General features: G+C 47.3%; 9 protein-coding genes across 9 annotated transcripts; 5 read left to right on the forward strand and 4 right to left on the reverse strand.

Annotated features, from left to right (window-relative positions):
• Positions 1-3,598: 3,598 nt before the first annotated feature.
• On the reverse strand, positions 3,599-5,122 carry FPOAC1_012026 (uncharacterized protein; the record flags this gene model as incomplete). Its single annotated transcript, XM_044856390.1, has 3 exons — positions 3,599-4,454; positions 4,511-4,961; positions 5,017-5,122. 3 exons carry the CDS (start codon positions 5,120-5,122, stop codon positions 3,599-3,601), a joined length of 1,413 nt encoding a protein of 470 aa, XP_044703703.1.
• A 1,111-nt stretch (positions 5,123-6,233) lies between these two features.
• FPOAC1_012027 (uncharacterized protein) lies at positions 6,234-6,895 on the reverse strand (the record flags this gene model as incomplete). The annotated part of the gene is made up of 2 exons (XM_044856391.1): positions 6,234-6,584; positions 6,638-6,895. The coding sequence occupies 2 exons, from the start codon at positions 6,893-6,895 to the stop codon at positions 6,234-6,236; spliced, it is 609 nt and encodes a 202-aa protein (XP_044703704.1).
• A 2,315-nt stretch (positions 6,896-9,210) lies between these two features.
• Positions 9,211-9,924, forward strand: FPOAC1_012028 (uncharacterized protein; the record flags this gene model as incomplete). Its single annotated transcript, XM_044856392.1, has 1 exon — positions 9,211-9,924. The coding sequence occupies one exon, from the start codon at positions 9,211-9,213 to the stop codon at positions 9,922-9,924; it is 714 nt and encodes a 237-aa protein (XP_044703705.1).
• A 690-nt stretch (positions 9,925-10,614) lies between these two features.
• FPOAC1_012029 (uncharacterized protein) lies at positions 10,615-11,105 on the reverse strand (the record flags this gene model as incomplete). The annotated part of the gene is made up of 3 exons (XM_044856393.1): positions 10,615-10,726; positions 10,906-11,017; positions 11,075-11,105. 3 exons carry the CDS (start codon positions 11,103-11,105, stop codon positions 10,615-10,617), a joined length of 255 nt encoding a protein of 84 aa, XP_044703706.1.
• Positions 11,106-12,190: 1,085 nt separating this feature from the next.
• FPOAC1_012030 (uncharacterized protein) lies at positions 12,191-12,929 on the forward strand (the record flags this gene model as incomplete). Its single annotated transcript, XM_044856394.1, has 3 exons — positions 12,191-12,288; positions 12,482-12,713; positions 12,807-12,929. 3 exons carry the CDS (start codon positions 12,191-12,193, stop codon positions 12,927-12,929), a joined length of 453 nt encoding a protein of 150 aa, XP_044703707.1.
• A 1,396-nt stretch (positions 12,930-14,325) lies between these two features.
• On the forward strand, positions 14,326-15,193 carry FPOAC1_012031 (uncharacterized protein; the record flags this gene model as incomplete). Its single annotated transcript, XM_044856395.1, has 2 exons — positions 14,326-14,340; positions 14,420-15,193. The coding sequence occupies 2 exons, from the start codon at positions 14,326-14,328 to the stop codon at positions 15,191-15,193; spliced, it is 789 nt and encodes a 262-aa protein (XP_044703708.1).
• Positions 15,194-15,382: 189 nt separating this feature from the next.
• On the forward strand, positions 15,383-15,989 carry FPOAC1_012032 (uncharacterized protein; the record flags this gene model as incomplete). The annotated part of the gene is made up of 2 exons (XM_044856396.1): positions 15,383-15,493; positions 15,828-15,989. The coding sequence occupies 2 exons, from the start codon at positions 15,383-15,385 to the stop codon at positions 15,987-15,989; spliced, it is 273 nt and encodes a 90-aa protein (XP_044703709.1).
• A 291-nt stretch (positions 15,990-16,280) lies between these two features.
• On the forward strand, positions 16,281-16,934 carry FPOAC1_012033 (uncharacterized protein; the record flags this gene model as incomplete). The annotated part of the gene is made up of 1 exon (XM_044856397.1): positions 16,281-16,934. The coding sequence occupies one exon, from the start codon at positions 16,281-16,283 to the stop codon at positions 16,932-16,934; it is 654 nt and encodes a 217-aa protein (XP_044703710.1).
• Positions 16,935-17,223: 289 nt separating this feature from the next.
• On the reverse strand, positions 17,224-18,643 carry FPOAC1_012034 (uncharacterized protein; the record flags this gene model as incomplete). Its single annotated transcript, XM_044856398.1, has 4 exons — positions 17,224-18,233; positions 18,289-18,379; positions 18,443-18,566; positions 18,627-18,643. The coding sequence occupies 4 exons, from the start codon at positions 18,641-18,643 to the stop codon at positions 17,224-17,226; spliced, it is 1,242 nt and encodes a 413-aa protein (XP_044703711.1).
• Positions 18,644-18,714: the final 71 nt, after the last annotated feature.

An 18,714-nucleotide genomic window follows, 5' to 3' on the forward strand; every position in this document is an offset into this window, starting at 1 on the left:
CGGGTGGCTGCGATGTCTCAGATGAGAACAGCAGGGGGGTTTTGCGTCGGTAGCAAAAGTGATGTAAAAGCGCAAGTTCAACTGCTAGTTACGACGTAAAACGTAAAAAGTATTGGACCAGCTGCCAAATGAGTGTAAAGTGCGTAGAGAAAGCAATAATTATTACGATTATTGTTCTAGGCACACAACGGCGATTTTGCAAAAACGCGCGGTGGAAACGAATGGACGAACTGAACTCGGCACGGGTAGCAGCAAAAAGATGAAGCGACCGTGAAAAGAAGCAGTTCAGAAATTGAACAATCTCAAGGGATTGGGAGAGTGAGTAAAAAGAAAGGTGCAGAATAGAAAAGGCGGAAGCAGGTGGATAAAGGCGACGAGAGACAGAGAGATGCGAGGAGAAGGGGAACCTAGGATCAGGAGCGGAGTGCTGGGGCTAAACAAGGCCCCCGGACTTGGCTCAAGTCTGATAGGGCCAACCGAGGCCTGGGCTAGCACAGCATGGACAGTGGTAATCCTAGCGACAGCAGAGCTGAACCTGGCAGTGGCAGGGCATTGATCGTGTATCTCGGGGTATCTTGGCCTGCTGTTGTATTAAAAACAGGCCTGTTTGCCTCGTGTTTCATATTGAGCCAGCTTTACAGTACGTGGTAGTACAAGTAGACATTGACCTCAGTCCTTTGTCAGAATGAATGCAACCTTTGGAAACCACGACAGGTAGCCTGTGCTCTCTCTGTCCAACAAAAAGAAAAACCACTTATTTAGGATCAATAGATAGGTAGGTACCTTAGTAGGTAGGTAGTTAGTAGGTAGGCAACGGATTGTTCCAAATTTAACCTGCCATTGATGCAACCACCTCAAGAGTCAAACTGTATCGTGTCGTGTTACTTTTTACCGTCTAGTCTAGCCTGTGAGCATCAGTGAGAATGATTTGGAGATTGCGAGAAATGAGGCAAGGTGCGGTTTCCACCCGCTGACTCCATTGAATGCTATGCATAATTAGATGATGATCAGCAGAGGAACTCGGAGCCAAGGAATCGAGCGAGTTTGTGATTTGTAGGCGAAAACAAGAACAAAAAACAAACCCGCTCTCAAGGTAGCGAAGCCTCATCCTTGCAGCTTCCGCTTCCCTACTTCCCTACTTCCGTTCTGATGAAGTTCATGGATGTACAATTTGAGCCAGGGGGGGTTAGGCGCGATTATGGGGATTGGACAGGGGGCTTGGGCTACTGGCGCTAGATGTCAGGGACGAGAGTACAATGATTGGCTGAAAGTGTCCCGCTGATACTGCTTAGCCAGGAACCGCTTGGAAACCGGCCAATCCGAATAGACTTGGAGAGGCGTGGCTTTGATATGTATGTAGCTCTTTAGCTACTAACCTCAGTCAAGCTCAAACGTCTCCTCATTTAATAAACCCTGGCTCAAATTGCCCGATTTTATTAAAATTATCCCACACACTCTCTCTTATCCTTCTCCTTTTTATGGATGCATTATTGAATGTTAAATCGATTAGCTCAAGAAAAGCCGATCGATGTTTATCTTCAGCAACCGTTCCCATTCTCGCGCACACGTCGTGACGTCCTGGATTGACAAAGTGGACAAAGACCGCTCAGTCAACCACTAGGTGTCCCAGGTTACGGTAGACGACTTTCGTGTTTACAAAACAGCGGGGCTGTGTTTCTCGGAACTGTAGCTCTATAAACAATTAGTTACATGCTTTGTCTCCTGTCACAGGCAGAAAAGAGAATCTGGCCTAAACCTGACGAGCCAAGTCGCAACATGCACGGACGGTCCGGGCTCGGTCTACGGAAGCCTTCTGGTCTTGGTGTTGCTTCCGAAAAGTTGCCCATATTAATCAAAGAAATTGATGTATTAAAAGAAACTTGATTGATATGGGTATCCCTCGAAGTCTAATGTGAAATGTATTAAAAGAAACAAACTGACTCCTTTGTTTTCCAGGTGCCGCATTGACTGACTCCAGTCGAAACAACGCAAGACAAGTCTGTGCATGCTCTGTCGATCTGCTTACTTCTCTCGACATGTCCACCAGCTTGCCTTTTGTGCATGCCTCTACTCAGCCACGTCGATACAATATCGTGCATCAATGTCACCTGATATCAGCGATACGAGATAATCCCATAAAGCAATCGTAAACGATGTATCTTGCACAACGCATATTCACAAATCTGCAGAAAAGTGCAAACATACGATACTACAATCAAACACAATGCCGTTCCCCAAAATCAATTTCCAGCTGGTTACATCGCTCAACGTCACTGTTTCATCCTCCTCGGCCTGTATCGCTCTGTTAGTGGTTACCGCGTGTGGCTTGTTGTCCAATGTCTTTATTGACTTGGGCCCTATCACACCAGCAAGCCTTGGCTTGCCATATTCATATTAGTCTTGCGCTGGGTGCTGTTAATTTGAGAATGAAGAAGCTCGGGTATCTAAATACCACGAGACTCATCTCGCCTCCGTTTCGAAATGCCTGGTGTTCACATCACCTGCCGCCTGCTATGTCCTGTACAAGGTGTCAACCACTACGTATGCGTGCCGCTTCCGTCTGCTATCGTATGTTTGGGTTACAAAGAGTGGCTGGTCTGAAACGGTTCAGCTTAGAGAGCAACCATCCTGGTCTTAGACATCGCATTCCTCCCAATCTTCCAACTGTCTCACTTTTGAACTGAACGATCTACCGGCAGTTCGCCTAAGTAGGCACTTCTAATCGAAGGGACCATTTAAACTGCATTCCTAGTGAGCTCGGTGTCGTCATCATGGGATTTCGATGAAAGCAGGACCCTAAAGCCATATGCCTAGCTGATACTCGTTAAATTACCATCATCTTGCACCTATTAGCCCAGTACTATCATTTATCATGCTCAGCAACCCCTGGCTCGGCGTGCCGACAAGGCTAAATGCGCATTCGGCTATGATATCAATCAAGTAACGGTTCAGACAACCCTGTTAAAGCAGTTTTGATACGATTCGTGGAATCCATGAATCTAGAAAGCGCAGACCATCCATTGAAGACATCAAGATTGTAAATCAGGCTCGCCATATGCCTCTATATATGATGATGATGCAGTTATTGTACCAGTCTTCAAAAGTCGATATAACTTAAGAGAGGAATAACTTTCCCAATAAACCCAATATAGGACCAATAAGAGGGAACAATAAAAAGGGCAGTAAGGCCATAAGGCTATACAATTCAACAAGATTCAGCAAAAACTCAATATTATGCCTCTATGATCATGCAGCTATTATGCCAGTCTTCAAAAGTCAATATAACTTAAGAGAGGAATAACTTTCCCAATAAACCCAATATAGGAACAATAAGGGGGAACAATAAAAAGGGCAGTAAGGCCATAAGGCTATACAATTCAACAAGATTCAGCAAAAACTCAATATTATGCCTCTATATATATATGCAAATATTTAGATGATAAATACATTCATGCCTGAATTCAAACGGCCAGTTACCTGACCGATAGTTGGCATCTCGCAATAATCAATACAAGACCAGGCAAACACTCGCTATGCCGAGCCAATGCCCTGGGTATAATGCATCACTTTCACAAACCAAGCTCCCATCTTTTGCTCATCACATGGAGTCCTCCATCTGCTTACTTCTGGCCTTGATCCAATTATCCTTATCTGGCTGTCCACCCCGAGCCTCAAGACCCATCCCTCTCTCAACCCATTCCTTACTCTCCATGTGCCGCAGTCGACTGAGAGCTCGAGCGAATGCAAAAGCTTCCTCTGTACCGGCAAAAAGATTTGAATCCTTGAGTTTTTCGACGTTGCGCACCAAGTCATGACTATCGGCAGCTTTCTCGGCGTCAGCGCCCTTCACACCTTGCTTCATCAAGCTTTCGGCAATCTCGTCGCGAGAAACGAATAGCTCAGACAGAGGCTTTTCAGTCGTCAAGACAAGCTTGGCATTGCCCTCGTATACAACGTCGATAAATGTGATGAATCGACGCGCAAGATCTCGTTGCTGGTGAGTCATGCCAGGGATATCAGTGACGATGAATGCCTCGTAAGAGCGGACAAGTTCGATGAAGTCAGCAGCGGACTTTGGTTGTCGGATCAGCTCGTCAAAGGTGAACCATGCTGCACGGCCACTGACTCGGGGAACATAAATTTCGCGGCCCCATACTTTCTGGATCTCGGGTCGAGGCTCTGGCTGCTCGGGGTCGCCGAGGAATCGGAACCATTTCTCGGCGTGTGCTTGGGCGTGGCTGTCGAGCGACGTGTGGTATACATCAGATGGCGGCCGGGGAATCTTTCGGTAGTCTGTGGGAGAATCTAGGTTGATAACATGCAGGCGGTTTTTGAGAAGTTCGATGGCAGGGATAAAAGACTCTCGTTGAACACCGTTCTTGTACAGTTCGTCGGGACGTCTGTTGGACGTCGTCACGAGCACTACACCGTTTGCCATGAGAGACTCAAGTAATCTTCAAAATGTTAGAATTGCACGATTGCACAATTATCTGTATAAGGACACTCATACCTTCTCAAAATCATGGCATCCGCGACATCAGTGCATTGAAACTCATCGAAGCAGAGGACATTTCCCTGTTGAGCAATATCGGCTGCGACATAGGGCACGCCATCGATATCATTTCCATGCTCCATCTTAAACTTGTGCAGTCGTTTGTGTACATCTTGCATGAAGTTGTTGAAATGGATGCGACTCTTTGATTTGACGGACGGGGGCAAAGTGTCGTATAAGAGGTCCATCAACATGGTCTTGCCGCAGCCAACGTCGCCATGAAGATACAAGCCTTTAGGGAGGTCGCTAGAAATCGACCCAATGGCGGATTTCTTGCCACTCGAGCCAAAGAGGGACGAGAATATGGATTTCTTGGGGGGCTTGAGGGATTCTATAGTGGGATGCTCGACAGGAGGGGCGTCATATTGTTCCAATTCATGATACAGGTTTTGGAAGTTTTGAATAATCCCTTGACATTGTCAGTACTCTTTGATGCAATTTTATTATATTTTGACTATGCTCACCTCTTTGGTGTTCGTCATTCCGTAACCTTCCCGCTGCAACCCTTCTGTCGTACTCTGGAATTGGACCTCCGCCATGGATAGGCTCAGCGTCGACTACTGTGGCCATGGACCGAGAACGGTTCGGGCATGATGTTGATATATTTGCGCCTTGGATCGCAAGTTCAGATCGTATTTTGCGGCAACATGAGTCTGTTCTCGGGGTATGTGGCGCTGCAGTCGTCCGAAACTTTCTTGCATACTGGCCGCTATCCGTCAAGGGTCTAACGACTCGAGGATGACGGATAACGGTGCTGCACCTCAGTGCGCCTCGCATATTGATCGCATTCAAGTCCTGCCTTTCGAGTTCTAAGTCGTTCGCGATCGATCGCTAGTTCCTCCCAGATAAAATACTTGAGTTGCGACAAGTGAACCGAGGAGGGGAGCTTGTGAATCCGGTATTGAATTGATGATGGTGGGCCGGGTTTAGAACTGATCTCCGGGGTTTGACTTCCTTGGACCCGAGGCCTGCCGATACTCCCGCGATGGTGTCACCCGCAGTTTAAGCGACATCATACCACATTGCCGAGGTTCGCTAACGTGCCGTCTATCTAGCTTATCAATCTTTCTCAATGATCTGAATGGGCTTACCCTAGATGAGCATTCCAGAAATGGACCGCAGAATGATCAGCTGCTTACTGAAAACCTTTTCTGACATGATGATCAATATTGTTGATTTGTGCTTCTTCATCATTTTCACTCATAAAAGTCTTTGTACTTAGTTATGCGTTGGAGTCGACAATAAAAAGTTAGTTAATGTGGTTAATGGTGCATGCCGAATGAACTCCGAGTACTTGATTGTTGATTTTATCATCCCTCTCTATCCCTCTCTATCCTTATCATCAATCACAAGTTACCCCGAAATATACATACAAACATAAGGCTCTTCAGCAGGTTAACCACATGCGGTCAAACATAGACTTATCATCATAATTATGTCAATATTGCGACGCACGAAGAAAACATTGATACAATCAAGGAACAGATAACATTAAGCGAAGTGTGTCGAGACACCTAATGCCTTGAACAACCAGCAACGCTATATTGGTATAAACATTCTATATGCAGGATCTCCAGTATGTGATTATTGATCCCTCTAATTACTCCAGCTGTCCCAAGCCCAGCTCAAAACAAAATCATGATATTCGTGTCACATTTTGACGTCACCAGATCTCTTCAAATTAAGCCATGATGTAGGCAAGACCAATGGCAGCAACAACACCAGCGAAGGGAGCTCCGAGAGTACCAGCTGCGTTGTCGTCGTCGTCCTTGCTGCCCGAGGACTTGCCAGAGTCCTTGTCGTCACTATCATCTGCGTCGGCATCATCAGAGTCGACAAGCTCGCCACCAAATGCTTTCCTGCCAGGGTTAACACCGGAGCTCAGCTCGGAAGCGCGCTCCTTGTAGTCGGAGAGAGTCTTGTTCTTGTCAGGGTTGATGATGCCGACCATGCCAGAAGCGCACTCCTTGCCTTGAGAAGAGTAGAAAGGAGTAGGGTCGGTGTCGTTGACTGTGACTTGGAAAACCTTGTCCTATAGAGCGTGTTAGTTGATTCGTGAAAGTCATATGAGGCGTTGCAGCTTACGGCAGATCCAGAATCGGTGGGAAGGAAACCAGAGAAGAAGCCACTGCCGAGATCAAGGGGAGAGCAAGGGTAACGGTAGTCACCAGCAACGACACTGTGGTTCTTGGGCTCAAAGTGAAATTCGAGAACATCACCCTTCTCAGCCTCAACCTCCTCAGGGTCGAACTTGTCGTCGCTGGTGGCAGTGATCTTGATGGTCTTGGCGGTGGCGAGGTAAGCCATAGCAGCCGAGGCGAACAGAGTCTTGAGAGAAAACATGTTGATTGCAGAAGTTGTGCAAGATTGTGGAGTTCGGAAAGATGTGGTGAGTATGAGCACGACTTTGAGGCAAAGAAATTAGTTGTAGATTGATGGGTTGAGAGTTGCAGATGCCGCGGGCATGTAGACTAACGTTATATATACCTAGATAGATACCTAGGTAGGTGTATAAAAAGAAAACCCAAAATCAGGTCAGGAATCGCCTGTTGCCCAGCAGCCCCTTGTCCAGGCAGTTTTTCTGTGTCACTTCTTACATGGGCCCGTTGATGCACAGATTTCATTGCCTAACGAAGTCGCCAAGAATCGATTCTGACCAAGGAGAATCGCAGTGACTCTTCTTCTCAACGGTGGAGGATTCCTGGTATATCGGATATTTCTGCCGTTGAGGCCCCTGTTTACTTTATGACCCGGCAACCAGAAAAGTGTACAAGGATTTGTCGTATGGCTTACCCTACAGAGCTGATACTAGCTCCTTTATACAACGTTACAAGAACAATAGTCAACAAGCAATTTACTTTATTTCTCCTTTTCATGTCCCTAAATGTAGGGTCAACATCCAATAAAGAAAAACAATGGTGAAATATCTCATAAACAATGATATATCTGCTTGCTCTTAGAAATCTAGGAAGTAGGAACTTTACTACTCTATGTGGTAGAGAGACGATGACGGGCTTTAAAAGACGGTGTCAAAACATCCTTGCTGCTGATCTATAAACATCACATAGACATATTTCATAGTTTGGTTGACCGCTTTCAACACAAACACATGTACAAGATACAACTCAGGCACGGTTGTCACAAAAAAAGATGCCCCCATAACTATGACATAAACAAAGCCAATAATCTACAGTAGGTAAATAACATAGCGGGATCTACCTACTACGTACAGTCTTCTCAACGGCTACTAGTCAAAGATAAATTGTGTAGTAGTTAGTACGACTCTTGCAACAAGACAAGGCTTCAGTCTAGCCATGTTAAAAGCTTATTCTCCAAGCCATCCTATAGCCGGCTCCATCTTGGGGTGTCCCGCGACTCAGTTCTGTCTTCCGTCTGTCTCGACCAGTTTATTTTATTTACCGACCCAAGTCCCGGAGACCGGAAATTGTCCCGGACCTGCTCCATGATTTTGCATTCCGGTTCCGAAGCGTAGCTTAAGCCTGAGTATTCTCGGTCGGACACGACTTAACCTTCTTGGATGATGCACAGCCTCTGCGGCCCTTTACCAGCTGAGCTTGGCCTGGGCACTAGGTCTGAATGCATCTGAGAAGACTTTGGTCGGTACATGACCATCTCTTTCAAGATCTATCATGAAAAGGACTGAATATGGTGAACTCAAGACAGCGAATCATTATACAGCAACTGGGACCTTTGAGAGCACCTCAGTTTGAGGATTGTCTGCATAGCACATAGAGTCTAGAGATGATTGGGTTGTCGTGTGGTTTTGTGCCGCGCAGCGTATTTGACCACATGAATATGATGTTCATGCAGCAATACATGTGACAGCAGCCTGTCTACCTGGTATAGTTCCTACCTACCTCATGATCTAGTCTATCGAAAGACCAGTCTTGGAAGCATGCGATCAGGGGTTGCTGCAAGTATATCAGTATCGGGAAAGGATGCACAAGATCTCTTGCGACATGTCATTCTAATTTCCCCAATATCTCCACACACTGGGTACTTCTTCCGCGGCCAAGGGTCGAGTGATGCATTGCTAATGAAGAGAAGCAGGCATGAAAAGGACTAATGTTTTATAGTATGATGAGATGTCATAGCTAATCCATTATGAGAAGTTGGAATATGGTGATCTACAAACAATGGATACAGGTCGTTCATTGAAGCGGTAGCCTTTCCTCAATTGAGAAATTTGTCGTGAGAACCCAGGTCCCACTGACTTTGGCTCGCTCATTTGCAACTCGTTCACTTAGATCCTCAGAATAGAATAATGAAGTGTAGCTATCCAGTATCAAGTCCGGTGCTATTGTTTGAGAAGCTTTAGCTGTTCGTTCGCGGGGTTCATAAAACATTAATGATGAGTGTCAGGGCATATGGAAGAATGAAATAGACTGTTTGGTGATTTCCTTTGAACGTAAGACGTCTACTTGGAAGCAAATGCTCTGAAAGGTCGAACATCGAACATCGAACATCGAACATGAATGGAAAGCAACCCGTTCCTTACAAAGAATATTCGAACAATAACTTCCTAGCTGTCAAATTAGCTGTTTAAATACGAGAATAATAATAGTTTTTCAGGATCAATGTGACTAAATTATCAACTTACAGAATCTGAAGATAGCTTTCACAGCAGGCATTGCAAAATGGCGAACCAGACGCTTCCTCGAAAGAGATACCTGAGAACCCGGGCTACTGCACAGCCCAAAACACAATCCCAACAAACCAGCACAAAGTCGACTCCTGGATCATGGATCAAATCCAAGATACTGCCATGGTTTGCCCCGTGGTTTCAACCTCATCGATGCTACGACCCAGAAGAGTCGTTTATCCCATTTCCCAAGGTTACGTTCCTGATAGATAAGCCAATCAGACTCGAGTGCCAGATATGTCATCAAGCGAACTGTCAGATCAGGTCCGATTCAGAGCCGCTTGACGAGTCTGATTTCAGCTTAATGCCGTGTGGACATGCTGCTTGCTCAGGTTGCCTGGAAAAGTGGTTCAAAACTCAGGACACCTGCCCCTTCTGCCGAACTAAACTTGCTTACCCTGGGTGTGGACACGCAATTCCAGCCAGGTCCTTGACCAAAGAAGGACTTCATTTGCTACCGAGGACATTGCCAGACCAGGGCTGGATCCCGAGTTTCTGCGCACAGTGTCTCAAAGTGACATTGATGACACAAGCAGAAGAGAAGTTTCAACAAGTTGCACAAGAGTTCCGAGCGGCAAGACAGCGCTTCTCTCAAACTCAAGCGACGGCTGATGAGCTCATCATGTTTTCAAAGAGGGATGAGTTTGAGACGTTGTTTCGAGACGAAGTCTACTTGAAGCAGCTCAACACGTGGTTGACAAGCTGGTAAGGTTTGTCACGTAAAATGCCATGACTCAAATCCTGGCAGCTAGGGAGGAAGGGATGGGAATAGCTCGCGGGATCGATGTAAGTACTACACCATCCATGAAAAAGGTTGAAGTACACGATACTTCGGGCTGGAGTACGAATATCAGCGTGTCGTTGATGCTTGAGTCAGGAACAACAAAGATATACAGGGATGAGAGCGCTGAAATATAGAAAAAGGGTAACACAAACTGCGAAAATGGGACTATCCTACCGTCGGTGAAGCTGTCATGTTTAAAATTTACACAACTGTCACGTTTTTTCTCTTGCCCCTTGACCGCCTGAATGTGAATCTTGCGTGGATGTTACGTATCTAGACATGCATACACATACCTGCTAACTGAAAATAATTTCCCGAACATATTGAAAGACGGACCGACAACTCAGCTCGGCTGGGATCTGAGAGTCAATCTAATCTGTCCTGCATGAGCCTGACTCTCACTCTGAGTCGGTGTCGTTGTCTACATCCTAGCCAAGATAAAATTTCAAGCACCGTAACTGACTCGACAGCTTCTGATTGGAAGTCAGCAGCGGACGTTGTTCGGCTTGGCTGATACGTTCATTAAGAACTGGGATTGCAGTTGTAATACCCGAGAGAGTCATTTTTGGATGCATCCATCAACATGAAATAGAAGCAAAAAGAAAAGAAAAAAGGTCAAAGGGAGGGAAAATTGAGCAAAGGGAACGCCGAATGAGAAAGAACACCCGGCGCATGGAAGGACCCACTCCCACCGGCAGCTCCGTGACCGATGCGGACAATAGTGGGCCTCGGAAGTCGGGTCAAGTCAGGGACGACAATCATTATCTACCACTCAGCTACTTGCTGTGCATTTTACCAAGAGATTTTGCGTAAAGGTATCTCTCAGGCTTAGAATTGAATATATTTCTCGTGTTACACATATTATGAATAGGCACCGGATCGGACTTTGGTTATTGTTACACGTACCTCGGTCCTCGGCTGATGCTTGATAGATGATGGATTGTGGACGCCAATAGGTCCCCCTTTTCATCTTGTCTCTCAGATGGCGTATTGCGGAGTTGTTCAGCTTGGATGTATTCTACTAATTAATACTGTGATAGTCGCTGCGGAACACAAACCCTACAGCCTCCGTTACCATTACCACGGTGCTGGGATTGCACGACCATGCTGATGGTATGTTTTATCTTGACGTATCATATAAACGGCTGGAAAAGGCTGGCAATACCTAGAAAAGGTCTGGAAAAAATATGAGTTGTTTCTGAATGATGAGTTGGTTGTTTTATGTTTCGGCAAACTCTGGTTTATGTGTACTATACTGAACGTGTTACATTAACATTGACTGAAATACGATCTGTAGAATCCTATAGCTAAAGTATTTCTTATAGTAGCGGAGGTAATAAAAAAACACCACTTGTTCTGTTGTCTCAATTGAATCCGGCATGTCATGTTTAACAACTTTATGCTGAGTGGTTGGTCGGTATTTGCCGAGGTGGAGACAGGGTCTGGATCTTGAGCCTCTCAGCCACATTCAGACGTTGAATCCCAAACCCTTGGAACAGCCTTGGTCTCTCCTTCCCTGACGAAGATCGAGATTTGAGGGCTCTAACCGCTAAAGGGAAACAGTGGAGCAGGCTCCCTTCCTAGAAATTGGGGAAGGGAATTAAATGGTACCGTAGTACAGTCAATAGGTAGGTAGGTACCTACCTACTAAACCAGTACCTGGTAACTGCCAGGTACTATCTAGGAAGGCACATGACAATGCTCCCATGGTGATCGCTTCTGTCTCTCTTCAGCTTCCATGGTCGTCATTATACAGTTAGAACTCGGCTCATCCTATCTTGACATTGTCATTTCACCTCAAACCTTGAGTCCATACCTAGAAAAGGCAATCCAACCACCACCACCACCACCATCTCAATGATGAGCTTCCTATGGTTTGCCTCCCAACCTCTGCATTGTACTGTACGGCACTGTACTGCATGGAGAGGCCTGTATTTGATTGCGTTGCAACTTGTACCGCCGCGTTGATTGATTGATTCATGCATGGATGCCCTCCCTGCGCAACTGGTTCTAGGCCTTTCACGCTGTCTTGCTTGACAATCTCCAAATTCGAATTTCGATACAGCGCTTCAAGATGTTGCTTTTCTTGATTTTTGCGCCCGTTTCGAATCGCATCGTATGGATAACGGATCCATGGATCCTGGCTTTGGGCTGCCTCTCCTGAACCCAATCATCACCGCTTCTTGCTGTTATGCTTGGCCGTTGGTGCCGGGCCCAAGTTACACGCCGTCGGGCCCGTGGAGTTCGGGCAACCTATCTTTTCTCCCATAGCACCAGAACACCTGGGCTGTAAGTAGTGTCGATCCGCCATTCAACGCCTGAAACGCCTTCAACGGCGATACATACGACATCTCCATTGCTATTCAATCTTCTATGTATTTCTTCCCGTTCCAATGCCATTTCCCGCCCACTAGCCATGGTAGACCGTGCATAATTAGCGCCGTTCCAGTCTTTGTGTACTGTCCTTTATTAACCTGTTCAGTACCTACAGTACGGTATCCTATCTCGAAAAAAGAAAGGAACGGCGCCCGGCAACCCCACCAAAGCTTAGCCCTTACTGGCAACTGGGGAACGGTCCAGTTTACCCCCAGGGGTCCACACTTTCCGTCATGACCTACCCTACCTGCTACACCAAACACGATGCCTGTCAGCGCGGGCTAGGTAATTCTCATCAAGATGTTACTAACCTTGACATGGAACTTATTAGCTCAGACGTAAGAGCCGCCCCTCGATTGATTTACCTAGTTACCTGCCTTACAGACAAAGAAGGTTGTTCTGATGTATACGTCTCTGACAATACTGTGCAGTTTCTTCGAGCAATTCTGCACAATTATGTGAACCTCGCACTGTTGGACGATTTGGGAGGGCTCGATACTTTCGTCCCTCCAAGGTCTTTGCAATTCGATTTCAAGTCAAGGATGTGTTTATGAGCGCGTGGCTCAGCAGTGATCTCCGTATAGTGCACCCTGGCTGACTTACACCCACCTTATCGCCACAAGGGGGCAATGACGGCTCACGCCAACCCGTCTTGTTCTGCAGCGACTTTTCCAAAGTGGGTGTGATGTGTCTCGTCTGGTAGCCGTGTTCTCGGAGCTCTTGGGATGGTAGTCACCGAATCATGTCGTCGTCGATGGGTTTCTCTCCGGCCACAGAACGAAGCCCATTCATCGAATCACTAACATTGGCCTTTTGATCCTCGTCCCTCTGTTGTCGCGGACCTTCGTCATTCAGCTCCCTCTCCGCTTCCCATAAACTCAAAATCTTCTCAGCCACTACCTCAAGTGACAAGATCCCTGGGCAGCTTGCATGCGGCATCGCTTCCTGTTCAATCAACTGCAACTTGGCACACCTGCTCAGTGAAATCCCTTTTCACGACCTCCGATACAGTTTACCATGCCACATCCTTAGGCCATCTCATTGAGGCCAGTAACATAATACATCTCCTTTACGGACACTAGTGGGACACCTGTCTAATCTTTATCACACGCCCCCGCGTACGCACCGTGACGCTGCGAGCGTAACTTCGATCGCCTCTTAGTCCACAAATGCAACGAGATTTGTATGGGATTGCTAATAGACAAGTCAAGAGCCGCCGTGTCAGCGCCCAAGTGTGGCTTGTTACCACTTCCCACATATCGAGTTGGTGGCGCGCTGCTCGCTCGCCCGGTCCCCTGGCTCCCTGACTACTCACTTGACCGGCTCTTTTGTCGCAGATTGACTTGCGCTGGGATTGGAGTTAGTTCATAACTTTTATTTCATAGCGCAGCCCTGTAGCTTTCTCTACATAACTAGCATTGAAAGGCCTCGTCCGTCCCGCGCCAGCTCGGTCGTCGCTCTCCCAATAGGGCTGCCTCGTCCGTTGATGGGTTTCTCCGAGCCCTGAATCTATACATGTATCTACTACTTCCTTCATATTGTAGTAGAGGCCCCCAATCCATCTATAGTATTTCACCCTCTCCAGAAGAAAAGATTTGCCGCTGTGGCTGATATTCATTTCCATGTAGTAGCGGGCCCTCTCATGAGCTTGTCATCTTAAGTCTTTATAAACACCCAGGTATATGTCACTCCCGGTGCCCCATCAATCTTTTCGATAAAAGGTAAAGCGTCCCGTTAGACCTGGGTTCTCCTCATCTGAACTATTTCAGCTTGACCCATCTTGAGCTCCCGCACCTGTCTTGAGCACTTTCTGTTGCTCCTGATTAGTGTTATTTGACCAGCCTTACGGTGTTCTCGCAAGGTCGCCGTTGTTGGATACCCGAACTATCTGGATGCCAACTCTTGACGCACTTTGAAAACGATTGCTTCGTTACTTCTAGAAACGACCCAATGTCCACACCAGCAGTACGTTCCTGTCCCTTTGTTTGCCTCCTTTCCCCTTATTCGTCCATCGCTCCTGATACTAGAGTGCCCCTGTTTCTAGCAAAAAGCCAATCTTGCCCGGATCAGAGATAACCAAAGAAGATCCCGGGCCCGCAGGAGAGAGTATCTTCAAGAATTGGAGCAGCGACTTCGAGTGTACGAGCTTCAGGGTGTCGAGGCGTCTTCAGAGGTGCAACACGCTGCGCGGAGGGTTGCAGAGGAGAACAGGCAGCTTCGTGGTCTTCTCAACCGACATGGAATCGGCGATGATTATATATCTAACTACTTAAACTCTGGAACGGCGACACAAACAGACCAGACAACATTATCTTCCTTCGCCTCCAACACGCCAAGCGAGAGCGTCCAATCCCTCCATCAGGTTATTGCTCCCAGAAGGCCTGCAACTCTTGAAACGGGCGTGTCTTACGTTATCCCCCCGCAGGATAGCCGTGAACCATCTATCGCCAGTGGATCTACAAGCAGTTCTTCTCTATGGGAGCCTGGCCAGTCCATTCAGCCTGGCCCAGCATATGCTCACACCCATAATCGACCACTCCCTTCTAACGTCTCGACGCCAGTGCCAAGGCACTCGATTACTTCGTCGATGCACCCTCAGCAATACACTTCGCACATGTTTCCTGACCCTCAAGTCTCGCGGACCGAAGGTTACCATTCTATCACTGCACAAGGGCCTTTGGTGGACGATCCTCGTCGGCATAGCTATTCTGTGGCGCCTATGCAAACAGATGTCTCGTCATCGTTGGGCTACACTTTGCCAATGAATACCTTTCATAACCCGGTTGGACAGGATGGCGGCCCTCAAGGGCCGTGTTGACTGGATAATGACCATGCAGATGGCTTTTCACCGACCCAATGGGTTATGCGGCCCCCGTGGGCCTCAAAATCATCAGGCACTCACACCGAAACACTCTCAAATTCTACTTTAGCGTTGTGATATTTCCCATAAAACCAACTCCGCACGAAGCATCGTCGATGATGACCGATTCCGCCCCAGTACCGATCAATGAATATACCACGTACCTTGGACAGGATGATGGACCATGGATGGCAAGGCAAGATGGAGCCCCGATGGACCACAGTCCTATTTCGACCTGGTTTACATGATACGACGCTGGTAACTTGAAGAGAAATAATTTTGTGCTGATACGATTTGTTGATTCACCAAACTTCCATCTTGGGGCAGCAGAGAAAGGATCTTAAAGAAACTCGAGACCGTTCATACGATGTTTTCTCGAACTTTTGCACTGCAAGAACAAAGGCCTGGTACTGATCTACTCTCCGCAGACAGTCGATGCAATGCCATACTTGAACACTCACAGAGGTCGTTTGAACAACCAGTGCTGATGGACAAAGGGATTGCCAGCAAGTATCAAAGAGAGATAGATCACAACAAAGACACATTATATCAAATGACATATTAATTCCAACCCGCTTTATCACGCATACAGTACTTCACACCAACCGCGATCTCCAAGACATCCATCAAGCGACGAGCCGCGCTTCCAAGTATAGGACAATGCCTGACAACACAAGAAGAGAAGGCTCAAAAGTTGAACATTCTTTGTTTCTTTGTGAAATACAAGGTGAACAATCACTCGAGAACATCCTGAGTACAACACCTCGAACTGCGCACATGTTCAACCAGAACCATAAAAGCCATTTGATATCCCTACTCAATGCTTTATCCAACTCACAACCATGTCGCATTCTTCATCAAGCCAAGGTTTCATCAGCGAACAAATCTATTCGACCCTTCGGAGATCGAGCATACATTTAACTGCACCCGTCAGTGGTTGTCCACGAATCAAAGTCACAATAGCAACTCCAACTTTAATCACCACTCCTACATCACACCCAAATCGCCCACTTCTAACAAAGGATTGGAATAAACTGCATCCAACATGGGTGGGAAGACGAGCAAGGCACTTTGCCAGGAAACCCTCGAGAGGAGTGAAAAAAATAGCCAAAAGGAGACCAAAGCAGATTTTGGCCAAGGACCGGCAAAGGACCTCGGGTCCAAACCCTTACCGCTCAGACTATCGGAGAAAAGGCCCTCACGACACGCTCCAGCGCAGCAGAGAGACAAGTGCGAAGAGGAAGCTGGAGAAAAAGAGGCCAACCCCGAACTAAGTGAGAGATCACTGCCAGGATTCCAAGAAGTGAACGGTCAAGCTAACCTAACAAGAAGTGGTTTGATTGCAGGCACACCTTTCCACAATGACGACGTCAATACCGGCATCGCTGTACTTACTATCATCACTGATATCTGCAAACAGGCTAGAAAGCCTTCCACCAAAGAACAAAAGCAGCTGCGCGCCGTTTTCCACCAGATGCCGTATCTCTTGACCTCAGAGGCACGTGAAAAGCAGGGAGAAGAAGAACTTATCATGGCCATTCAGTTTCTGACAACAGTGTACGATCATCCTGAATCGGTGAACTGGGGAGGCATCGAAGGTTTTGATAAATTGCAGCTTACTTTGGAAAGCTTGAAAAAGTTCGACAGACGAGCAGAAGTCGAACCAAGAGAAGGACCAGGAGGTGTTTTTATTGTATGAGCTTGTTTGGCCATTTTGCTGGAGGAGTCCTACTGCGGAATGTTTAATACATCATTCATTGGATACTGTCGTGCAGTGCAAGCTGTTTAGCATTTGTATAGCATATTAACCAGTGATACCCCTTAATCAGGTAGAAAAAGAGCAAGAATCCTGAATTAGTACAACTCCTGCGCCGTGAACCATAATCCCAAAAACCCCAATGAATCTCGCAATGCAAAGACTGTGCACACCCTATGCATAGCGATCAAGAAATCAACAAATGCCAAACGCATGCTACCTATCCATCCAATCACAAAAAGTAATCAGCAACCGGCTTCTTGGCAGGCATGCCGCGCGAATCTTGAGGTGCAGCTTGGAAGACTCTGTAGCGTCGCGCGGGCCCGCTCCTTGGAGGCATACTGCCGTCCATCATAGCTCCGGCACCACCATCACTCCTCCCAACATCGCCGTTACTTCGGGCAAAGAGACCCGTGCCAGACTCATCTTCAGAGAGTTCGAGGACAGCAGCGACATTGCCGCATCGGTAACAGTAGTTTGGCGCGGACCAAACAGTGACAATGGATGCGTCAAACATTTCCTTAAAACCTTCCATGACAAGTTGATGAGCGCGTGCAATGAGACTGAGGTCGTTGCGGTGATTGAAGACTTTGACAATATCTGCACCAAAAAGGAAGCCTGCTCCTCGCGGCGAGAGACCCCAGCCGTCGATCTCATCAGGGTCGGACCAGAGGAGATCACACATTGCGCCTTCATGGGGTACTTCTTGCTTTCGATCTATCAGTCGGATCTTATCCACTGTATCGACCAAGGGACTTAGGCCACCATGAACGCAGAGTACTGCTCCGGCTGGGTTTCCGACTGAGCCACCACTGGACCCTGAGGCGCCCGAGCCTGGCGGTCCAGTTTTATCCATGGCCGTTCCGCCTGGGCTTTGAATTTGGTCTTGTGAACTTCCATCTGGTCGGCGTCTGGGAAATCGACTCATTATGGAGCCGTTCTGATCGCAAACCTCGATTTCAGTCTCGTCGTCGACAGGCTCCACACCAGGAGACATTGTGTTTGAGGCACCCAGCACGATTGCACCAAGCGCTAGATAGTCAAAGACGTCGCAGCAGTAGCGCCATACATTAGCACTGCCATACTTTCTTATACATTCATCGTAAAAGCCGTAGACTGTCGTTATCTGGCGAGACTCGTGGTTGCCACGAATTAGAGTCATTCTGTCGGGGTATCGGACCTTGAGGCAAAGCAAGAGTAGAAATGATTCTAGTGAATAGAAACCGCGATCGACGAAATCGCCTATAGATTTGTATTAGTTTTGATGAGATTTGCAACACCGGATGAAGGGTCGCACCCATGAAAAGGTAATTTGTATCAGGAACATCACCACCGACTCTGAATAGCTCCATCAGGTCGTGAAACTGGCCATGGATATCACCGCATATCTGCCAGGGGTATCAGCCGTTGTCGAGACACAGCAGATGCCGTCAATAAGGAACAGCGCATACCGTGACTGGCGCCGTTACAGTGACGACGTTTCCCTCTTCTATTAAAAGCTCACGCGCTTTGTGGCATAGCTCACGAACTTGTGCTTCTGGGATCGGTCGGCATGCGCGTAGTTGCGCAATGGCCCTGGGATCAAAAGGTCAGTCCCACGAGTCCGGTAATCGGCGATCGGACTTTGAGCCTTACTTGTCGAGGTCGCTCATTATTGCGGGAGTGGGTGACGCTTGGGGGTGTGCGCGCTGGCCAAAATGTTGTTCGGAGGGCGTCGAGATAA

Source organism: Fusarium poae, chromosome 4, assembly GCF_019609905.1.
Source record: "Fusarium poae strain DAOMC 252244 chromosome 4, whole genome shotgun sequence".
NCBI lineage: Eukaryota > Fungi > Ascomycota > Sordariomycetes > Hypocreales > Nectriaceae > Fusarium > Fusarium poae.